The following is a 25,981-nucleotide window of genomic DNA, read 5'->3' on the forward strand; positions in this document are numbered from 1 at the left end:
GATTTCACAATAGTTTTGTTATGTCTTGGTTGATAATCAATTATAAAATGAATTTTTCTTGATAATTTTGATAAATTCTAAAATAGAGAAATGAAATTAGAGAATGAAATGATATTTTATACTTTTTATTTTCTTAATACGACTAATTGACACGATGATGAAACAAAAAGTTTCTAGCATCGCTAAGATGGCTGATAATTATCGACTTTGCAAAATAAGCAGTTTTAATAGTACTTAGAAATTAATAAGCAACTTTTAAAGTTTGAAGTGACGTCTTTGCATTTGTCCGCGCAAAACTATACTCGGAAGTATATCAGTTAATACCCGATGATCGCATTTTGTAATTTAGTATTAACTAAAAGCTTTTATAAAAAAGCTTTTATAAAAAAAAATCCATACAAATTATTCACGCAATTTTATTAATATAACGCATAAATTAATTGTTGCAAGAGAAATTACCGTTACAAGATAAAAGCAATATTACGTTACCGATTCGAAATACCGCCATACATCCAAGCCTATTGTCGTGGATAACTAATTAATGAAGGATCGAATAAATCAATGCATTTCGTGCATCGATGTGCAACACGTGGTCTCTGTGTAGATGATCATATTGCGTCAGGATGAGAACTAATTATCCTCTCCCATATCAACGATATGTAATCACGCTGTTCCTCACTGTTAATGTGATATGGAGATACTAAAGGACTGGGATCACACGTAAATACTATTCTCACGCTTTGACTGAACGATATTAATTATTTTGAAACAAAATATAATTCTATATAAAGCATTATTACTTTAGAATGCTTCTTTGATTGATGTACAGATGCATAGCTTCACATTCATTAACATACGATTGTACAATCGTCAAAATTCATTTAAATCAGTCTTATTATTTCGGAATTTCATTACGTTATTTATATATTCTTATAATTACTTTTCCATTCAACATATTTATTATATAGAATTTTAATATATTATAATTTACATTATTACTTTACTGCTATAGTAAATAATAAATAATAAAGTATTGCACTCTGAGTCACTGATAGTAAAACAATCTGTCAAACGGAAGAGTAGATTTGACTTTTGATTTTATTGATTTTATTGACTTTTGATTGATTTGATTATTACTTGAAATTTAACATTTTTAAAATTAAAATTTTTTTATGAAGTTAAAGTTAAAACATTTTTATAACATATTTGAGTAAAATTTTTAAAAGTTATCACGATTGTTTGATATTAAATTATTGAGAAACATAAATATTTGATATTCATAAAAATGTCAATATATCGGAAAGAAAGTAATAGAAGTGATAAAATATTTTTTTTTTTTATTTATTTATATTATTCGATCATAAAACTGTTCTCAAATACATGGCTACTGGTGAAAATCTTTCGATTTTCATTGATGTCTGATGTCTCGCCAACTACTTGAGTGTTCTTTGAGAGAGCAATAGCGGAAACTGAGACAACAGATCTATAACGTCAATATATAGGATTTCGATAAGGTATTTCGTACCCATTTCACTTCTTTTAAATCCACTACTCCTCATCTGATTCCATTCTCCGCATTCGTACCGTCTTCTCTTTTAGCTCCCTTTTACTTATTTTATCAGGATATCGGATACGGTATTAAATTCTTAAAGAATGGACTAGCATGGATTTACTTCTGTGATTTGTCAGTCTTAATCCCGTGGCAGTCTGTTTTATGACTGACCCTCTTAATGCAACGAAACTCGTGAAACAGTAATACATTAAATATACATATAAAAAAAAATTTGATACAAATTTCCAAACAAATCATTTTCGTCTCGAGGAAAAATTTGATAGCGTAAAAGAAAACGTGAGATGAAATATATAAAATCTTTAAATGAATTTAGCATCATCGAAATGCAGAAGAGGATTGGACGAGTGAACTGTATCTTCCAGTTTTATTTTGAAAAAAAAAAAAAATGTTTTCGTATTTTGCAAATAAGAAATTAATATCCGAAACGAGACGAAAATGATGTTTAGGAAAGACGTGGCGAAACGATACTACTTTACGCTGTCGTAAGTAGTAAGTACCGCGAGCATTTCACACTTTCGCGTGAATTGCCTGTTTCATGTCAGCCGAGTCGCCGAAAAGGAACTGCATGTCGATCCATGCGAGCCTGTTTATTCGCGCTACTTCGTTACGCGTACTCGGCTGCAAAACGGAACTATGTCGATTTCCATGAAAAACAGTCCAGTACCAACAAGCGCTGTGCGTTTCGCTTCGTTGCGCCACGCACGAACGCTTGCGGCGTCCATTTTTTTCGTAAAAACGATGGGCAAAGGGCGTGCACGGTACTCACGTCGTATCGTTCCTGAATGTGCGGCCCGGCCTGTGCGATGTACAGCGTGCTGGCGGTGTCGAATACTAATTCCTGGGGGATCCTGGTGACCCTCTGCCGAGCCATCTCGTGGCAATTGAGGTAAAAGGTGACGTCGTTGGTGGAGACCTTAATGACGATCTTTGACCATTTCTTCGTAAGCTTCGGCACGGTAAATTTCGCCACCTCCTCCGAATGTGAATGCTCGTCCGAGTTTGTATAGATTAGCGAGACATTCTGATTCGAGCCGGGTCCGTCCTACGATATAGTTGAAATATATCAAGCTTATTGATCCAGCTCGATGCTTCGTATTCTAATCGTAATCTTATCAAAATGTAATCCTTCTTGTACGAATTTGATATTATAAAAAAAATAGTGGAAATAAGTATGTGTTTAATAAGTATGTATAAGATATCGCATTGATAAGACGCGTTGAAATCAAGATTTTAATCGTGTAAAGTGAGTTCTTAAGAAAATTATTTTATAAAAAGCAAGCTTAAAAATAGCTTGCATATTCTAACAACATTTTTACTTAGCAGTTTTATATTGTGGGCAATAATAACTATAAATTATTTTTCGAAGCTTTCACGATACATTTAGAATATTTCAAGTTGCTTAATCAGAACACATCAGAACACATCAGAACACATGGCACGTTATGAAAACGACATCACACGATGGAAAAAGAAATTTCAAGATGAAAGATTTTATCTTTAACATACTTTAAATTTATAACAATTTTATTTATAATATAAAGGGAAAATATTCTTTGAGAAGTAAGAAGAAAAAGGGAAGTTATTATAGAAAAAGAATAAATTTACATTGTTAACGGTATAAAGATAGTCTTATTTCATTTAAATGACATTTATCTATTCATAAAACGTATAGTGTCATAAGAATATCGCGCAGCTGCTTTGATAAAGCGCGTGTAAAGAGCTAGTAATCACTCAGCTGTTAAAGCGGATTCCTTCATGATTTAATATGACGTCATATTTCACGCTCGTCCTCTCATTTCCGCAAGACATCTGCTCCTCCATCTTATACGCTATTATTTTCTCTGGCATTACGTTTTGCTAATTTAGCAGCGCCCGCTAATAGGCCTTAATAAAATCACATTTTCTCGTATTTCAATAGAAATATCTTAGAGACTCGCAAAAGATAATTTGTCGTTTCAATAGAAATATCTTAGAGACTCGCAAAAGATAATTTGATCGTTACGTTTGACGTTTGTCTCGGTTATTAGCGAAGTTGGAGGCTCAAAGAGCTCAAATATTATGTGCAGCTTACCGAAATTCTAATGCCCAATTGGACGACGGTTTCGAAGGGATTAAGGACGGCGAAGAGGTAGCTCGTTCTAAAGGAGGTCGGCTTGAACGTGGCCACCAGGGTGAACTCGGCTGGCAACTTTTCCGGAAGGTATAATCTGTAGGGTTGCTTCACTTCGGAGCCGGGTCGGAAGCCAAACGCCGGAAATCCATCCACACCATCGTCCATGTAAAGATTATTATCGTCCGTCATCGATGACACCGATGCCTCCATCAAATCGTATACCACTTCTGAAAACATAAACGTCAATAGTTTCTATTAAATTGCATTTAATCGTGGCAAAATTTGCGTGGTCGTTCAATGTTGACAGTTCGAACAACTAATTAACCTGGCGATATTAAATTATCATAATGATATTAAATTGAAATACCGTGTATAGATTGATAGGTAATCAAGGTTATTATTTGGTAGCAAATTCTGAATAAATTAATGCACGCGTGAATTAATGTTAGATTCATTGGCGTCATTTGGTGCGTGAAATAATTATTGAATGGAAAGCAATTTAAAGAAAAGATTTTATTCGAAATTAATACATAATACATATTATAATGAAAAACGATTTTTTTGATGGAATAAACATTTTTATACTTTTAAAATCGCAGCCTGTTTAATGTCATTTTTATTTTAATATGATTGCCATTTTTACATTGAGTAAAATTATATGTACTTTTAATATAAGATTAAGAAAGAAATATTTGTAAAAAATGATTTTAACTTCTTTCTATTAATTTTAATCTTGATGAATGTTATTTTATTGCACTTTTTAATAAAAAAAATATTATCTGTTATATGTGTCACACGTTTTTAAACAAATGCATTTTGTAATAACAATTCGTCATATGTATTTTAACGCGATCATTTAACAAGAATCCAATAAATTTAATTAAAAAAACTATTAAAAATGAAATGTTTTGTGAAAAAAAGACTTTCCACGAGCATTCGAGAAAAGTACGAAAGAGTAATAAGAGGGAATGTAGAAACTTTAATTAATTTTCCTCGCGGGTTTTAACAGTTGTGAGAGATTCGCACATGATATTCTAATAAGATTATTTTTTAGATGAAATTTTTAGAAATTATCTAACGATTAATGCATCTCTAGTTCGATTATAAAAATCGAGAATGGATCGAGAAATTTTATTCTCAATTTCAAATTTGTTAAAGAAAACGTTTAAAATATATTAATTTACAAAAATTTTAATAAAATTTTCGTATTTATTGGCAACCACAAACAAAAATCTAACTAATTGTTAAGATTCATAATGAAAAGAGTAGAATTTATATTGTCAGAATGAAAAGTTTTTATTTCGCATATGAAGTTGTTTTTAATATTGATAATCACTGTACAAAAATATAGCGAAGTTTCAACACTACAAATTGCATTTATGTGTAAACCGTGCACACCGTGATTAAGATCATAATTCTTTAATATACGACAACACCATTTTGCACACCATACGTCATAGTCCGAACCGTGACACCCGATACAACGCGTGATATTCCACAGCTGAAAGCTCGATAACCGATATTTATTGTTGGGGACACGAGTCGCTGCAGTAAATCGCATTAAAAATCCTTCTAACGATCAGACGTTAATACGCTTGACTAGTCATTGCTAAAAGATGCTTCTTGTTGCACTAAATCAAAGCCGATCCTGTTATCGATCACTTCATTAATTGATACTGAAATATGCGATGCATTATCGCTATTAACAATAAGCGTGAAACTATTTAAGCAATTTTTTCCTTATATTTATATGGCTGTAAATAATATCGATTTTTGTAGAAAATAAAATAAGGTATTGTAAGGAGCGGAAAAATAGAAACGATCACTCTACCTAATTTTTAAAATAGATCTGTCCAAAACTTGGTTCGCGAGCTAAACGTTTCATCTATCCGTCGTCTTGTTAAAACAAAAAAAAATACTCAAAACGCATATTTTGAAATATATATTCTCGAAATTAGTAAAATACCATAGCTCTTGCTTCATATTTTCTTCTCATGGACATTTTTCTTACAAGCAGCTGTAATTACAAGCAGTTGCTCTGACAACAAAAATTCACGAGCAATCTAAAAATGTGATGAAAATGGAGGTAACAGCATGTCGACAAACGGTGTAAATTAAATTATTGCAATGCCCAAAGTAATTTCCAAATTGCATTTGTGGCTGTACCATATTCTCATGTAACATATTCTACCTCGAATATGTTCTGGCACTCACAAAAGCTTTAGCAAATGTTCAACGAATTCTAGTTTTTGTGGACTTGTTTTCTACAAACTACATTTTTCGTGATCTGCAATGGAGTTTTTCATTTGCGAAAGTAAATTAATTTGTTATTCGAGCAAACAAATTTAAAACATTTCCGACAAATATGTTCTAAAAATTAACAGTGTGAAAATTATCGTTATATATTTAGCTAATCTTTTCGTTTAATAGCACGAAAGCATTTTTTTAATTATTCACAATCCTTGCCCCTTGCAACTTTGATAAAAATTTATTAATATTTATTAACAGTATATTTTATGTTAACTTTCACACACAAGAGACATGCAAAGATATTTCAGATTATCTTTAAATATTTATTTCTCGCAACTTTTTTTTCTTCTTTTTAAAAAACAAAGTTAAGACTCAGTTTAAAAAAAAAGTGCTAGTGTTTCTGAAAAAAATATAATTACTGTGTGCCTGTAAAAAAAGCTGTTATTGTCTTTTAATTTTAAAGTGGATATTTTTCATAACGTGCTTTCTAACATTTTTCATTTTTGAAGGTAAATTTTTTAATATCTAATTAAAACTTTTATAACAAGAGTATGAAAGATTTCAATGCTTGATAGATTGCAGCATGGAATTGAGATATGTGGTGATTCGAATGCCGGCATAAGAACTGAATAGACGACCTCTTGTACGAATATACATTCCTGACGCGGATCTCTATTTTGCGTCGAAATTGCGATAGGCCCGAGTTATTTTAAAGTCCAAACTAGAAGCAGCGTATGCTTAAATTGGAAAAAGTAATGCGGACAGTAATTGGAGTTCACGAGCGAACTTAATGTTCGAGTGAATTTCAAGTATTCTTTGTGCGTTTCAATTAATCGTCAATATATATCTTCACGAGAATCAGCTAACAAGTCAATAAAATTTTATTTGTATTGAATTTATATCAATTAATAATTTTGTCATTCAGAAAAAATAATTTTTACTCTCTGTGAACAAATTTCATATATATTTCTGTCAAATTCATGGTAAATAAGAGATTTATTATTATCGAATAGCTTCGACTATTATCACGTTGCAGAAATTATAGATGAGATCTTCCGGCGATATCTACGCTTTATAATAACCGTATATTAATAGCTGCTATCATTTTTCGTCGTATGATAAATATTCGATATTTCCACGTAAAATAATAAATTATCGTTTTTTTGCAAGCCATGATCGGACATATCAACGATAGAAATCGAAATGAGTTTTATCGCTTATCGATTGCACGGTCGCATTCCACTTCAATAAATTAGAGTTTATGTTATTTCGTCGCCATGATGGGAGAGTACTCTAAATACATTTCAGCGCGAAAATAGTTTTGAATTTTCTAGAAGCTTGACAATATGCATGAAGCGACGCTGCACGAGACTGCCATACTTTGTCCGAAGGTAATTAGGTAATAAACTCAACGTCGCGGTTATTAGCGCTCGAAAAAATTATAATGAATTATTGTAATAACGGTGTGCATAATGCACGATTTCACGCGAGTCCGCTTCGCCGGTAATCCCCGCTTCCTTCGTATTCCGCGCAAATCCATTTGCATAAATCCGTATGCCAATTCGCCGTGTCAGCTCGTTACAACTTTCCCGGTGGCGCATACAAGAATCCATGAATCACGCAAATCGAACAAACGCTGAACGTTTCAATACGAGAGTCGGGATGCAAATGTCTTCTTTAAGCTTCCGACGTGAGCGTGAAAATTGTTTTTCTTGTCCTTTTCCCTACATGTTTTCACTCAGCGAAGTTACGCTCCACTTTTTATCTGTTATATAGGTCGGTTCTTTCATTTCTCCATAGGATTTCGTTATTTTCCGTGTTTGCCATATAGCGTACAAATTAGTATAAAACTAGGATCTTATCGACACGAAACGGATTATACATTTCAAAAATAATGGAAACGTACGCAGTTAACAAATGTTATTTAAAAAATGGCATATGATTATTTAACTTTTATTTCTAAAATTCTCAATGTTTTATAATAACTTTAACGTTACACAATAAGAACACCATCTTTGAAACATGAGAGATAACTGGGAACAATATCTACAAAGTCGTATTTATTACATAAAAGTTGAAATATACAGGGAGGAATCATATTTGTACAATAATTGGTTTCATCGTCACGTAATTGTATCTCTAAATGGAATACATGTGTAGGCATCATTTTCTCTATTGAGTCAGAAAGTCTGATCGTTTCTGTGAGAACGAAGCGAGAGAACAGCGTCTCCCAAGAGACATTCTTGCGTTCCAACAAGTTTTCCAAATCTCACTCTAGGGATCTGCACGATCTTCGATCTGGCGACGCAATTCTACGAATTTTGCGAGCGGTTTATTTCAAACACATAAAACGGGTCATCGTTTCATTATTAGGTCGCGCATTTCAAAAAAAGATTTAATTTATCGTAAAAATATAAAATTAATAACTGCAATTAGTAAATAGATTCTAATTGAAATTCGAAAAGAGTGAAGCACATAATGTTATCAGATGAGTTCTTCTTGCATGAAATGATAAATTTCATATCAGTATTTGGCAGCATTGAAATTGAATTTTTTTAAAAATTACGTGATATATTTTATATTTGACATAACCGGTATAATATCTGCGCAATGATATTTGTTATTGGTGTCAGCTATCACTGATATTATTGGCACGTGGAAGCAATTAATATATTGTAGTTACAACGTGTAATATCCTTCTATAAGCTATATGTTTCAAAAAATAATAAAACAAGGTAGCTTTTCATTAATTCTATATTGTGTGATTGTGAAATATAAAGTTATAACTAACTGCGTATCAAATTTTTAAATTTTTAAATTGTACATAGTAATAAAAAAGAATGTTGATTTAATAAAGTAAGCCATACCAAAAGGCAAAGGATACAATGTAAATACAGTAAAAAATTAATTTAGAAACGAAATAATGTAATTAATAAGACAAATTAAGATCATGAAAAAAATTAAAGAAACTAAAAATTAAGAAGAAATTAAAAATTTTTATAATATTATAATAATCGTCGCATCTATCTTTCCATTGCATTATATACATATTCCAAAACGCAATTTCTCAAACAAATATCAACAATATCGACTTTGTTTAAAAGTTTGAATAAAATAACTTTTTGTCACAACATTTTTGAACAATAAACCAGCGTAGTGTGTAAGTCAATAAAGTTTAAAAGATCTGCGAGTTTTTTCTTATATCTTCTATATTAAAACCTTTAAGTCGCCGACATCAGAAAATTTTACGAGAAACAATAGCGCGGATGCGGCGAAAGACGAAAAAGAAGATCTTTTTCCATCAAAAGTTCGAGTAGCCAAGTAGCAAGCAAGAAAATGCGGCTTCGTTAAAAGCAAGAATGGCGCTGTCTTGCATCGTGCGTTGTTATATCGGAAACTGCTGGCAAGTACCGATCGCTATGCGAGTGACATTGTATTTTTAAGTCTTATAAGCTTCTGTTTATTGTGCATGGAAAATATACGTCGAAATGATTGCGCCCGGGCTTCAATGTTTACTCTATGGAGAACGTGGAATAAAAACATTTCTCCCAGGGTAGTGCATACGCGACGTATTCACGAAATCGTAACACTGAAATGCGTTTGTTTTCGAACAATTATCACGACCACGCAGACGAAAATATTTTTTATTAAAGTCGCCGCGCGAAAGCAGAACAATATTTTTTTTTCGTAGCGTTCAAGAGTTACGACGATCTCATTAAGTTTCTAATTGTAATATTTACAATGATGATCATATCATATTCGTTTCCTATTATTCACGTAACTTAATAACACGCGCGAATATATTTCTGAAATTACAGACGTAAATATAATATGGTCGCCCAAATTAATTCGGTAATACAAGACTTATTCAGAGACAATTATCGTGTAATGTAATGTACATAAAGTGCATAAATAAAAATGCATTCGTCATAATAAATACAATCAGCTATCATTGTTATAATATTATTAAATTTGATGATGATATAATCTAAAGACCTAATTTTACCATTTATTGTACAGTTATCGTGATATATTTTTCATTCTATATAATTTGTAAGAAGATATATCTTCCGCTGTTCGAGGATGTTTCGTAATTACTCGTAAATCCCGGTGTTTCATCTTGGTCTCATGATATCAATTAATTAGTAGAGTGTCATCAGCGATTACGATAAAATGCAGAGTGCTGAATCCCGAGGATTTTGCGACGGTAATTCCCCGGAAATCGTTCGCGTCGAGATGCAAACTCGTTTCCGGCGCATTATTTCCTACGTAAATTCTACGCCGGCGGTAGGAAGAAGTTAAACGACGAAACAAACAGCGCCGCTTAGAAGTTGGTAACCCGATGCGAGGGAAGAAGTTGCAGGAGGGTGCGGAAAAGCGAAATCAGATTACAAAAGATTGCGGCCAAGAGTGCCCTCCCCATCGGACCACCCTCTCTCCGCCTCTCATCGCCTGCTGGTGAAACAAACCCCGGGCGTTGGCAGAGAGCTAGCTGAAAGCTAAGAGAAGGATCAGGAGAAAAAACAGGTGCAACGCGAGTTGCACCATTGCTCGCGAGTAAATCGAGTTTCGAACGAATTTTCCTCGGGGTCTCGTTCCCGCGAATTTTAGTGATCGCGCCTCAATGTGCAACGTCCAACCGAAGTAGTAATCGAACGTTTTTGTCAGACGCGTTGGTTCAACCTCTGAACGGCAGATGGCGCCAGAGAGGCCGTTGCCCAGTCTGATTCGTTATGGTTGTTATCTACTTTATTGCTCAGGGCGTTATGCATTTTTTCATTGATTCCTTAAACCTTTTTTACCTGGCACAAGCTTGATTTTCAATCCTCACCATCGCTTCAAGTAACTGTTTTGGATTAAGTATTATAGTGATCCTTGTGTCAAATTATGTTTTTATAAAATATTTTTAATTGTTTTTTTCTTATAAAATCTTTTTTACAAAGTACATTTTATCTTAAGAGTATTTTTAAAATTCAATTTTTAAGGCGTTATTCTTGGTATGAATGAGAAAGGAAAATTGTAAATTTGCGACCGATGTAGCCACTTCTAGGAGATTCAAAATTTAATTGTACATCACAAAGGAACACTTTCTCCTTCATTATTCAACAATTTAGAATTTTATACAAGCGCGGCAAATTATAGTCGTCATGGGGCCGATATTCCGAGAACAAACAATATTTCTCGTCTTATTCTACTTAAGTGACGATCGAACCATGATGAACAAGTTGTAAATTTAGATCGACAGGAACTTCTCGTCAGAAATATATATCAAGCACATTGAATCGGAAATACTGAAATACCACTCGTAACGAAGTATGCCGGAGCCCGTCTGACTTGTTACGCCCTCCATCTACTTCGTCCTTCGTTGTAGCTTACGCGAGCGAACGCGGTCGTCGATCGTTCCACTTTTTTCTTCCCGTTTCTGGGCTTCACGCGCAGTTAGTTCTCTTCTCAGTTCTTCGCCACTCGTTGCAAACGGTATTGATATGATTTCCACAGATAGCGTAGCGAAGAGTTATTTCAAAGAGTTGTTTCATCAAAAGCGATACATTGCGGTAAAATATGCTAGAAAACATATCTGTATTTCAATTCGCTCTAGATATCTGATAAATTTTATTTATTTTACATTATTTATTATATATTTATTATATATATATATTATATTATTATATATTTATTTTATATATTTTACATTATTTATATTATACATATTGCACTTAGAAGAGAGATTTTACAAGCACCTGTAAGGCAATATGCCTCGCAATGTTTAATAAATTTTTTTTACTTATACGTTTCTTTTAAAAATAAGCCAAGTTTAAAACACTCTCTTTTAACCGAAATAAAAGGAATAAAAATTATTATCGCGTAGATATTTTAAAATCAGTACATCGTGTTGAATGAATCTGAAATCATGTTTATGCGTTGATTATCCACAGATGATACTCTAACTTCATACGATATCATTCTTTTCTAAAATCTACTTATGCAAAGAGCTTTCCGTTTCATTTTCCTATTTCTTTCCATAGCAAGAAAATATCAAGTCTCAGAAACTGGGACGTCGGTGTCGAACGTTGGAAGATCTTACGTCTCTCGATTGAAGTAGTTCTATTTACCGTAAAAGTTAGGCTAATTGTTCCGAGGAAAGTTGACAGGAATGAACAGCTATGCCGTCACCGAAACGTTAATTGCGGAAGGCGTCGATTTAACGTTCCTCAGTATCAAAGCACATACGGGCACTGTGCATCTAGGTCACGATTGGAAGCTCACGTATAACTTGGCGAAGGTAAAGTGACAAACCGAGCTTGAGCAAGTGAACGAGCGAGTAATAGTTGGAATAGTTATGATGATACACAGACAGCAAGAGATCACGGAGGCACTGTGGACTTTCATGAGTATTCATTATCTTTGTGTGTATTCATCATCTTAATAATTTTAGATTATTTCGAAAATTTTCAATTAGCAATTAAAATAATGCACATTTCTACAGTTCTTATATAATTATTATTTTAAGTGGAATCGAAGTTGTTGAACAGCTTAAGATTAAATATTTTAGTAAGATAGGCCGAGAAATAAAGTTTTATTTGCTGAATTTTCTATTTAAAGAACCACGAATTATTTTTAGAAATATGAAAATATTATTTTTAGAATAATATGAAAAATATAGAGAATAAAAGTAAAAAGAGAGATTTAAAGTAGAGAGTGTAAAATACGAGCGTAAGTATAAAAGTATATTATTAAAACGTCAAGAGTTTTATAACAATTTTTTAAATATGGGAAAGTACGGAATAACACTCCGGACTTCGTTCTTGCTACTTTTTGTTTTCGAGTATGTGGATAAAAGTAGAGCTTACCGAAGTCCTCGAAAGGCATAAGGGCCATTGTGTAATTTTCCTCAAAGTACCGGATAAAATCCAACTTTCAAGCCGACTTTTGTCATTCTCATTTACTGTAATGAACAAAGACCGATGGAGACAAAGACGTAAAATCGCGAGTTTCGTACTCTATCGTCCTTTATCTGAACTCTGTAAAATTCTCCGGATGGTGTGCACCAGATATTAATTGAAACTTTGTAATTGGAGAACCTCTTTAATGATCGAAGTCGTACGAAGCACATCCGAGTTTAATACTTCGTCTTTTCGTTTCGTGTCTCCACAAGAAAATAGGAAATAGGAAGTATATTTGTTCGTTTGTTCCAAAGACTGTAAAATAACTGTTTATTACTTCTAAATGTCGTATTTCACAATATCGATAAGTATTATAAATCACAAAGAAGGATCTAAAATTATTATATATAAAACAGAAAAACACCAATCACATCAATAATTTAATTGTAAAAAAGCCTATGACTAAATGTCTATAATTAGATTCATAATACATATTGATACGAAAATAAATTTTTCATCTTTATATAAGCCATATGTTATAAAAATGTATGATATTTTATATATTAACAAAAAAAAGCAAAACAAACTTTTTATATTTCTTATAACTCTAATTTTATTTCTTATACGTTTTGTCATTATACTACAGTTGTCATTATTTATTTTTATAATATATACATATCTTATTGTATACTGTGTTCTAAGAAAAAGCGAAGTAGAGAAGTAAGTACATAGTTGAAGAACCAATATTTGCACTCCACCGTCATACGTGCTGAGGAATCCTGTTTTTCGATCCCGAGAGGATCTTCGGGATCTGAAAATATCCGAAAACAAAGGATCGAGCGATCAATGTTTTACTTAAACAATGACCTTATCCCTTTTTATTTCGCTTCCATTCTATCTTCTCCATTATCTTCAAAGATTGCCAGACAAAGACAAAGACAGAGATCATTCCTTTTCTCATCATCATACTTATATCTCTGATCTTTGTCAATGTACTTGCGAGTATATATTATAATAATTGACAAAAGATACAAAATGTTTCTTATTAATTAGCTGATATTCCTGCTACAGGTTTCTTATACGAAATAATGATAAATGTACAAGTTTTTTTACAAAGTAGGTATAATCTTACTGTGAGAAAAGTAAGATTTTCAAAATGAATAAAATCTTTGGAATACTGAGCAATATCCAGAGATATGAATATCCATATATGAAAGAATCGAAGAGGGAAAAGACACTATTTCCTCTGTGTACGTTTTCCATTCTGAAATTTCCTTTGATGTCACTTTATATGGTGGCTTGGAAAAATTGACCTAGGCTCTTCTCTTATGCTGAAGCTCTTAGATGAGATTTAATCAGAAAACTTTGGATGATGGGATACTTTTCTCATCCTTTAGTGTCTATTGTTCGACTTTCGTCAAAGTGCTTCTTCGTATTTCGTTTTATATCCGCTTAGTTCAGTTGGGAATCTTTTTGTGAGAAAAGAATTTTTGCTACATAGACTTAGATGTTCTTTCGCCAAATTTATTTTATTTTAGAATTAATTTATCTCTTTCAAAATGCCGTATTGTTAGATTGTCAATAAGCAGATATCATCTTGTTTAAATGAGAGATTTATGGTCAAATTGCTTAATAATACTTTTTACATTTATTACAAATATAGCTTTATATTACTTATGAAATTAAGTTTAAAAACTTTTATATGTATATATTTCAATGTAATATAAGACTTTGTTAAATGTAAATTGTTTCATTTTGTATTTTTGCAAAATATTGCAATATGTTTCGAACAACTTTACATATGTGTTTTTTTATCGAAATTTTTGTATTGTCAATTGATTTATTTATTACAAAAAAATTTATTACATGTTTAAAATCACTTTTCTATCATTTAAATTTTCACGCACCTCTATAAGTTAATATGACAAACGGGTTTATTTTCAAGTTTTATCATAAATCGGGTAATTTCAAATGGGGAATGAGGATGCGTAAATCGGCAAGGAAAAGTGAGAGAACCCGTATATTTCTGTATATTTCCGTTTTATAAGGTGGTCCTTTGTACATGCCATTCAGCAAACGTCTTTGTCTTTAAACTCGCAATATGCGATGAAAGCGAATGCAGTAGTTTTTCAAGTAATTATTTGCAGTATAAAAGATTGAATACGAAATAACAGAAATGTGATCAGAAATAATTATAAATTTAATTATAAGTGTAAATATATTAAATATATATTTAAACAATTGTGATATTTATGTAGACTTAATAAGATGCAATAACAATTTATATAACACTTTTTGTGTAATAATTATTTGCTTATTATATTTACACTGTATTGTATAAGAGGAATATTATGCAAATTGCTGTATCAATTTATTCACGGAAGGAAAAACTATTACGCATGCAGCCTTTGAACAATTTACCTTTATTAATAAAATACAATATAGTTTATAATTTTAGATTATATTATGACAGTCTTGTTCTTTATTTTAGAATAACAAGATAAAACTTAATTATATCTCGTTATAATTACGCACAATTAATTATGTTCCAAATTAACAGATACGCACGTAAAAAATTTATATTCCCGTTCTTGGCGAGTAATGACTTGTTCAATGAGAATCACTCGACGACGATCGTCGAATCGAGCACGTCGTTGTACGAGCTTTTGAGCGCAAGAGTGCTTCTTTCAGGAGAGAAACGAAAAAGAGAGTGAAACAGGTGCGGCGCTTGAATGAAAGGCGTTAATTGGCGAAGGAATCCGTTTTTCTCCCGTACTTCTCCTTACCCCTTTTACTAAAACGAAACCAGCCGCCACTTAATAGGCTTGCTATTAGTTTTCTGAATTCCATTTGCTGCGAGCAGAAATAGAAATAGTGATGTTCGGTTTCTTTTAGTTCAATAACGGATGATAAACAAGTGTGGCAATCGAATCGAATACAAAGGTTTTATTGTATCGTTAAATGGTTTTTTCGATTTGCAGAAATAGCTTTTTCTGTGTATGTATTTTTTCTATGTAGACATTTCTTAGTAAAAATATTTGGAAAAATTACTCGAACAATGATTATAAGAATATATCAAATGTCTTTCGAACAATTAACTAAAATATTTTTTATAATATATAAATGTAATTGAATAAAATACATACGACTGTTATAAATTTAAAAAAGTATTTATAATTGTCAAATTATATTAGACATATAAAATTTAATATTTGATTTCTTTTAACAAATATATATAGCTTTTGCAATTAGAATTTTGATAATTTTTGTTAACAATTATTACAATATTTATTTGTTGTTTATATATGAAAAAGTACAATAATTTTACTTATATAATAATTTGATATAGTTGTTTTATTTTTAATAAAAAAAGTCAAGAGTGTTCTTAAAAGTCTAAAAAATTAAAATGACATATATTCAACTCTTGATTCAAGAGTGGTCATTAAAGCTCATTTGGATGATGCTTGACAAAATCTTCAAGTTGGATGGCACACAAAAGATGCAGATAAGAGTTGTGTTGTTTATTATAGATTGCCCAAGGGTAAGTCTGAGTGCTAGTCTCCAACATGTACTTCTTGTATTGTCTTCTTCCCAAGAACCAATCTCGAGGGATATCATAGGGCACTGTTTTCTTCAGAGAGTTTCGCACTAGTGGACTTTTTCGAAAAATTAATAATTTGTGTAAATACATATTCAAACTCAATCATACGTATTGTCAATTTAATTGCATATTCATTGAATATTCAAGCATTATCTATTCAGAGATTTTTTAACATATGCATTTTGCAAAGATAAATAAACGAATAGAAAATACTTCAGTAAAATATTCAGCCCAACGTATGAATTATATCATTTGAAAGAAATAATGTTTTGTATATTTATTTTATAAAACGTTAAATATTTTGTGACGATAGTGAATCGATCTATGCGTGATCTTGATTTTATTATTACGATATATTATTGTATATACAAATATATTTTATAATCAACATTTATTAATCCATAATTTATTATCATTTGTAATTGATTGTAAATGGAGCAACGCAAAAAATATTTGTCGAAGTAACTTTTTGTATGGTTTTTGTTACACGTGGCAGGAATTAAAAAATAAATTATAAATTATCGTAAAATGTATGACGAATATATTTACAAGGGTCATTTATTTTGTAACAATTGAATTTAAATTGTATTTTCTGTTTTGCTTTACATTTTTTCCAATTTAATTCTCACAGTATTTTTCAATTTAGAAATATAATATACGAATTGTTAAAAGAAAGAGAAAAAGAGAAAGAGAGAGAGAGAGAGAGAGGGAGGGAGAAAGAGAGAAAGGAAAGGTTTGTAAATAAAAAATGAAATGCATTTGTGTGCACATGTTATATACAAAGGCAGAATATTTAAAAAAATTTAAACTACCATAACAATATATATAATAATATATTAATATAATTTGTATCTCAAAAGTATGTCAAAATTTATTAAATTTTTATATTTTCTAACTGTAATCTAAATTTTGTAGCCTATCTGTGTATAGTAATCAATAACTGACTTTTATATCAATTAAAGTGACGTGAGATCCAATATATGTTTCGTTACGGAATAAAAAAATTTTTTCTAGTAATTATTTTAAAACTGATGAATTTCGTCAGTTGAAATATTTGATTTTGATATAATATATATTTCTGACGTGATATGAAAAAAATTTTAATATTCTACAAAATATTAGGATGTATTTTTACCAACAGTGATTATAAAAGAAATTCATCATCCTCTCGGATCTCACGTCATTCTAAATTTCTCGCCTCTGAACGTTTTTGAGGTGAAACTCAACAATAAATAACAATTGTTCAAAATAATGAAAGTACGCATATAGACTTTGAATTCTACCAAATTGTTAGCATTCTTTACTTCAAATTAAAGTTTTATTCTTATGTATTCTTATATTGTTAAATTTAATATAAAATTCTTAAATTTGGAGCAAAAGCATTGAGTCTCTTTAAATTGAAAGCAGTCAATGTTTCTTAAATTCAAGTGGTATGCACTATTGATTGAACATATTTTTTAATCGTAGTTAGTGAGAAGAATAAAAAAAAATAAACGTGGAATTAATATGTATTAGATATTACTGTAAATGTATTGAAAAGATCGAATAGTAAATCCATAATCGCTAATTGCTGTTTTTTTTTTAGATAAATAATTCAGATAAATTTTAGATAAATAATTCATTTCATGTGGAATTCTTCAAACGGAGTAACCCCATAGTATTCTTCATACGTCCGGATTGTAAAATTTTCTTTTATTACACGCACCCTCGTCGACTCGGACGCACTTAAATCCGAATCCGATATCGGAATGGCGATCGGTGATCGGTGGTCTGTAAATTATGTGAAACTCGCGCACGGAATCGAGCCAATCTGACTATGAGATGACTTCGATCGTACCGTTATATGCGTTAAAACTATTTTAATTTCGGTAACTTTCAGATGAATACGCGAGAAATTAGTTAAAAGAAATAAAATTGTTATTACCATCCATACCAATTGTTATACCATCAGATTTTCTCTTTCTAATTCGTTAATATTGATATAACCGTCCAACTCACAAATGAGAAATTTAATTATATATTTTTGAAATTTGTAAAGATAAAATTTAGATGTAAAATTTACATCTAAATCAAATATTAAAAAATTTACAAGAGAAAGTTCTTATAAAAATTGATCATAATGTGATTATAATGTGATCATAATGATAAAAATAACAATCTTATCTATCTTATTAATCGGTATTTTTTACACAAATATATTTTGATGCAGGGATCAATTTACTTTATGTTACATTGAAAGGAGCACACTAACGTCGATGCATTCTAATATGCCTTATGCCGAAGGAGGAAAAAATGAGTAGATCATTTTCATGGTGGAAAGATGAATTCTTAAACTACCCTCCGATTAATATTTGGTGCGCGGCAGTCGAGACTATTGTTGCGACCCCTCGAAATCATGTACTCTCCTATTCACTGCTGCCAAATAAAGCTCTCTCGTCATATCGATTCTTTTCCTTTTTCGAGTTTTGATATGTACCCGCGGGACCGCGTCGTGACGGTTAAAATTAAATCCCTCGCGGTATCCCTCGAAATTCTTTTCCCCACGCACGTGCATTCTTGCCGCTGTCTGCTTTCATGCCGCATCCACTCGAAGTTCCATCGATATTCTTGCATCGATGCAGCGAATGCGCCTTGAATAAATTCGAATTCGAATAAATTATTTATTTGAAAAATTTCTTATTGCGCATTTTATTTCTTTGATATTAATATTTTTTCGGTTTATAATAGTGGAAGCAAAGAATAGAACGAAGAACAAAGAAATACATCTGCCATCAAATATATTCATTGAAGTCCAAATTTTATAATATTCCTCTTCTCGTTGCATTTATGAGAAAAGTTTCCTTTATTTTCACTAATTTTTTTTATAGGCATTTGATAGAGATTGTAGATACGTACAGCTTCAACTTAAAGGGGATGAAATATATTCACGAATATATTCAACTGCAGCATGTAAAAATTACGTTTGTTACGCTGTAATAACATTGAAAATCTTTCTAGGACTTAATTCGGTACATTTGTGCGTTAAATTTAATGAAAAGAGAGATATTTTCAGACATAAGAATTTTAACAACTTATAACACAAAGGATCATTAAAAGGTTTCTGGGTTGTTGCAGCAGGATGGAATTATACGAAAAAGAGATCGCAACCTGTTAATTTCAAAAGAAATAATGTCGCGTAAGGCGTTTACGCGAAAGAACGAGCATAAGGTAAATAGCAAACGTACTCGTAAATCCAATTGTTACTGCTTTCTTTGGTCTTATCTAAAATTAGATCCTCCGCACAACGCGGATGATTCCCTCTCCTTTGTATCACCAAGAATAGGAATTCTATCACGCCGACAGATCACGCACGCACATCGCGTGCTAAAAATTTCTTAGAAAATCCAAGAGAAGGTATTCCGATGGCGCGTTAACCTGCTTCTCTCGTGGATTATTCGATTAAGTTCGATTATTGTACTTCAAATGTTTCGTTTCTGTTTCGTTTCTTACAATACTATCTTTAATGTTTCCAAGTCACGTGTTTAACATCAAAGTACTATATTAGATAAATAACGTTTTAAAAAACTTGATATATCAAATTTAGATAGATAAAAATGAAATAAATTATTTTGAACACAATATCGTAATTTTTTTTAAACTTATGAGATCGATTTTTAAAATACAAATATATTTTGCATACAATACATCTCATACATAATATAATCGCATATATAATAAATATTATATTTAAAATTTATATTTTATATTTTAAATTGTAAGCTCGTTATTGAAATATTTTTTTCTTTCTCGTTTTATTTCCAATTAATTTTCTCGTTTTTATCCAATTAACGGACTTTCATTAAATATTTATAAACGTGTTCTATGCAAGAGACGCTGATAACTATGATTCGTTACAAGTGATCTTCTCTATTTTCTATACGCTGCCGGAAATATTGTCTCTGTCACCTCGACCTTAAAATCTCGCCCAACCTTACAGCCTTCAATTATCGGATTATCGACCGATTCGATATCCGCTGAAATATCGTAGTTGCACGTAGCGTTTATTAAACTCGCCGTGTAGTCGTTGTGAGAGCGTAGGGGGTGTGGGGTGGTGCGGGGTGCGCGCGAAAGGGCTTGAACTCGCAATCACGTCGGCGCGTTACGCGTGCGTTTTCTGTCGCGTCGCGTAAAGGGTTGTTACGTAGCGGCGAATTATAAAAAGGGTGTCCTTTTGTGCAACACCGTTCTCTCACGTTTTGCTACCTGGCGCCACTCCATCCCTATACCTCGTTCACGCATCGCTTCGACTTTCTCTTCTCACGGGCCGGTTGAAATATTTAATAAACTCGTTACGTGGCCACCCCTCCCCGAGTTTGCAGCCGACGTAATAAATCGTCAACGAAGTTTTTATCCTTCTGCCTTCTCTTCGCGCCCCCTGTCCTCTGTTCTTCGCACACGCCTTTCTCTCTCCCACCTTCTCTATTCTTGATCATCTTTCTCACGCACATACCTTCGGCGTGTTCTACAATTATTCTGTGCTGTTTCGAGAAGCCGTAAAAGTTTGCCGGCAAAGTTCAGAGAGAGTTTTTCCAGCTCTCCCATCTCACAAAATGAGAATTTGTCTTCTTTTTAATTAAAAACATTTTGGATGGTTCCATTCTTTCTGTTTGTATAAACTTAAATACATAAGGAAAATGATATTGCTTTTAATATGTGTTGTGTGTGTGTGTGTGTGTGTGTGTGTGTGTGTGTGTGTGTGCTAGAATACAGTAGTCCTTTAAGTTTTTAACCATGCTCAAAATTTGAGGAAAATAGAAAAAGTTTGAAACTAGGAAAATAATTTCAAAGAAATTTCCTTTTTAATCTCCTTTAATCTGCGATATATTACATTACATTGAAAGAGAAAAAGATAGATTTTAATTTTCTTCAGTTTATATACATTGCAGTACACGTTTAACATATTTTAATATTAAACTTTCTTAATTTTACAAATAATATTTGTCCTCATCACCTTTATTTCATCGTTTAAACATTTCTTCATGTTTACACTGAAGGGAGACTCACTTAGAGATTACATTTCTAATGGAGTGTCTGAGATCGTAATAAATTAAGGCGCATATATATATATATATTACGAAGGAAGAAATATATCTTCTCTAATCAAAAATGTTCTTCATTATGAAATTGCATAAACGCGCTCGCGTCTCGGAAACGTGCGTCGACAAGGCATGCAAGTTGATTGCTGCGATATAGACTCGCCAATTAAATCTCGAATTTCATAACGAGGCTACCCGCCGAAGGATACGAGGGCGGCGCAGCCTCTAGTACCACCGGCTTGGATCTTGCGTTATCCCCGCGCGGAATGCCGGGTCGTAGCTTGCAACTGCAATAAATACAGCCGAGGAAGTTTCGGATGTATGATTCAAATTCGCGTGCACGCGCGCTTTAGAAACAAGTCGGCTGCGTAGTCACGAAGTCAGCGGCGGACGATGCACACTAGATAATGTTAATTGGATTCGAGTCCATGTCGCGTGTGTTGCCAACAAAGGAGCCACGAATTGTTCAGTGTGATCACGCCCGAATTATTCTTGCGGTTACAGCGATTATAGCTTCACCGCTCTCAATGGTTATCATCGATTATAAATGAGATATTTGAAGATTAGTAGGAAACAACATCCCTAAATGTCCGTCTCGAATATCCGTCTGAAAATTTCGCGTGTAAAAAAAAACGAAAATAATAAGCTTTTGGTATCGGTTGAAATTGAGTCCTTTTTCTTACGAATACCGCTCGTCAGGTGCTTTGTATCAATCCTTTCGGCGCCGCTCATCAAGTACTTTGTATCAATTTTTCCCCCAAGAATAATATCCATTGTTTCATCATTTCGACGGTAAAGAAAATGAGATTTAGAGACATTGCGTTTATGTTTCCGCGACTCGCCTCGCCCGTGGCATACGATATACGTATATTCTTCTTGGAAGAAGGGACAACAAACTTTGCCTAGCTTGCGAGCGCGAATGCACAATGGTCTGCTGCGAGCGCAGCAGACGTGCACGTAAAGAGCAATTTGTCGCTTTCACGAGTCGCGAGGAATAAACAATGCGCCCTGTAACGCGATCTTCAAAGCACCCCGACACGCCAAGTCGGAGAGATGCGCTTCACGTTTTCCCCTTAATTCAACGAAGCTTAACCCACCACGCGAATTCGATACCGCCCGCAACCGCCGCTGAAGAGAGAGAAGAACAAGTCCTGTTCTCGTTGACGACGTGTAACCTCACTGTTTGACAACAGTATCAAGTCCGATCCCGAGGGTGATTCCCGAAGGGATGACAGATGGATGATTGATAATAACGATCGCGTGAACTTGCGTTTCCGATGTTGTGTAAGAGGATATGATTTTGATAGTAAAGAAAGAGGGGAAAAATATAAGCATACTTTCCGGAAATTTCTATATGATGAAAATTGTTTGTGATGAATTTCGGAAAAGCAATTCTTTGCGAAATTACTTAGATTGAATATTAAATATTGGTATTGCAAAATGTTTTTGTGTTGCAAATTTTTCAATTTTTCAAATTTCATGGCAGTCCCTTCTTAGAGATTTGATTTTTACAGCTATTTTAATTTTAATTAACTGTTTCATCAATGATCGTATTAATTATCACATTTACTTTTACTTTTTCAAATAAACAAAAATTTAAAAAATCAGGTAATAAAAGAAGAGTGACATCTTTGCGAGATATATATATATATATATATATATATATAAAAATTATATGTAAAAAAGAAAAAAATATCTCATTGTTTTTTTTTTTTTTTATTTTCATCGTAATTATTCATGTGATTCACAATTGTATTCTATTTCTCCCTCGCATCTAAATAATCGCACTTAATTTCGCATGCACCTGGGTTGTTGTCGCACGATGAGCAAAGTGCAAAATTTGCTGCGACCAATCCTGTTCGTCTTACCGAAAGGTGTTTTGCGAATGAAATACAGCGCAGATGTAACCTCCGGGGCAAAACGTTCTCTAAAATCGGGATACCAAAATACGATGCGCTTCTCTCTCTTTGTTTCTTCAGACTTTATTGTAGGGAAAAATCGAGATATACCAGGATTCATCCGGCGTCGTTGTCATTGTCGTCGTTGCCAGCGCGTGTAGCGCCGTACATCCGCGTTGGGTCATCGGGCATTCATTTTCTACGTGACTCGCGGCTGCTTCCTTTTCAACGGTGAAAATCTAGGGACGAAACCGGGGCGCGCGCAGCCCCGAGCGTATTTGCGTATCGCTGTAGCGAAATCACGATGGCGCACGGAACTCCCGTCGATATTGGATGACGTCCTCCTGTTTTGTTAAGCGCGGGAACGCGCCCTCCCGGCTCGCGAGTTATCTCGCGAAACAGCTGCGATTATTCTCTCACGGCGGAATTGATTCGCGAAGAATCTCTCCCAAAGCGGCTGGCTCTCGCAACGCTAATCCGGAGCTGTAAACCAATATTTATACTGCATATAGGATTAGCTGATTGATGATATACTGATGGCAAGCCGGTGAGAAGATGATAGCCGATGGAAAACTTGTAAGAAAGTGATAGCTGATTCTGGTAGAAAACGTTCCCCCAGGATAGTTCATGCCCGTGCAATTTGTCGATGCAAATTTCTTATAAACGTAGAAAAATACACAAAATAAGAAGAAAATAACATAGAACCTGCCTAACTTGTGCCACACTTGTGACAGCGCGATAAGCTCAAGCTATTTGCCCGAATTGTAACATTTTTCAAAGTTTTTTACTTTCTTTTGAATATAAATCAGGAAGAATCGAATAAGTTGTAATTAGTATTGTTAAACTATTCGTAAAAGATTGAAATAAATTGTATTGCAATTTTAATAAACGTAATCTATCAAATATATTTGGGATATTTTTTTTAACAATAATCGGTATGCACGTCATTCGTTGCATCTCGTGGTGTAATCGATGTTCTAACCATTCCCTAAAATAAACACAAACGGAAACAACGTTGATGCGGTGCAATATTGTCACCGGAAAAAAATAACATTTAGCTCGTGTGTCGTCACGATTTTTCACGCTGTGCTTATTTTTTTTTTTTTTATTTTCTGTGATGGTTTTCAAACGCAGGTCACTGCACCTCGACGTGACTATCAGTTCGAGGTTCTTCCTCTTCCTTTCCTCCTACCTTTATCGAGAACCCTTTTTATCGATAGGATCAGGAAATTCGATGTCTCATGAGATGCCGATGTACATTGCGCTGCCATGCATTCTGCATACGAATAAAAAAGGTTGTTTCCATTCCATCGTCAGTCATCCCCATGAATAGCAACAGAATAATATAGAAACAAATCGAGAGGAATCACGTAAATTCCTTTGAGTGTCTTTCGTTTGGTCATTTTACTATAAGAGATTCAAATTATTTGAAGATAAAATTTTGCATTTAATAATTGCAAGCAAAAACATTTCGAAGTATTAATGAGGCGTTTTATCATGTCAGAAATTTTTTTCTGTAAGCATTAAGGAAAAACTAAATTTGTGCAACAACATAAATGTCACAGCTTTAAAACTTTGTCGTAATTTTGGCGTTGTAAGACCGCTTTTGTAACATCTATTATACAATCCAAAGTTGGTTTAAATACTTGAGAAACTACAAAATAGATCGTAAAATCCGCTCTAAAAAAATCATACGTTGTCTTTATTGCGCTTAAATGAGTCTTAATTAATTATAAAAGTGGAGAGTTCTCGTTGGAATCATTTCGCTTCCGTTTCAACTGCGGTGGCTCTCTCAAACCGGACGAATGCAACTGTAGACGACAGTATAATTAAATTTTCAATGGCGGGCATTATTAAATATTAAACGGGGAGTATTTGTGGGATTTATCTGGCTGACATGGATCGTGCTACTTTAGATAAAAATTGTAACAGTTGGTGACAACGAGGTATATAATGTGATATTCATGATATTACGACATTTGTTTGTAAAATCATATACAAAATCACGCGTGAAACGAGAACAAAATAACGAATTTATGCAAATATTGTTCAACAAATTCAAAATGGAGTTTCCCTTGTGGGATATTTTAATGAGGTCTATTATTTGTTTATAACTTAATGATATATAATATTTAATATCTCAATATTTCGAATTAAAGTTCAAAGAAAATATTAGTGTGAGTATACCATACATATATGAAACAAAAAGCTTTAAATCGAAAATTATTTTAAATATATTTGTAATTAATTTCACACACATAATAGAGAATATAAATTTGTAATGTGATATATTCGTCGAAGAAAATTAATATAAATTGTAACGTTTTATCTTTTAGAATCTAATAAAGTTATGTGACAAGAGAGATGATCGTGCATACTGTAATGCATTGTTATATTTAGATTAAAATAACAAAAATGTAGCGTGGTATTGTATACATTTTAAACGATGTAACAAAATAACATCGTATATTGTAATTACACATTTACGTACCTTTTTAAGAGATCGAGACATTTCCTCACCAGCGTGTGAACGTAATTGTGGGAGAAGCAGGGCAATTTGCCGGGTTATCGTCAGACAGCAGGATCA

At 32.8% G+C, this 25,981-nt stretch overlaps 1 protein-coding gene across 13 annotated transcripts in view; it reads right to left on the bottom strand.

Annotated features, from left to right (window-relative positions):
* Mp (collagen XV/XVIII-type protein multiplexin) overlaps window positions 1-25,981 on the bottom strand; it is a 215,302-nt gene that overhangs the window by 143,531 nt on the left and 45,790 nt on the right. For all 13 annotated transcript variants that reach the window (XM_089071492.1, XM_089071494.1, XM_089071493.1 and 10 more), the window contains exons 3-4: window positions 3,645-3,913; window positions 2,340-2,615 (exon numbers count right to left, since the gene is read on the bottom strand). In XM_089071492.1, coding sequence (XP_088927618.1) covers window positions 2,340-2,615; window positions 3,645-3,913 — 545 coding nt within the window. The remainder of the gene's footprint in view (window positions 1-2,339; window positions 2,616-3,644; window positions 3,914-25,981) is intronic.

This window comes from Pogonomyrmex barbatus, unplaced genomic scaffold, assembly GCF_055798465.1.
Source record: "Pogonomyrmex barbatus isolate J1 unplaced genomic scaffold, ASM5579846v1 scaffold12, whole genome shotgun sequence".
Lineage (NCBI taxonomy): Eukaryota > Metazoa > Arthropoda > Insecta > Hymenoptera > Formicidae > Pogonomyrmex > Pogonomyrmex barbatus.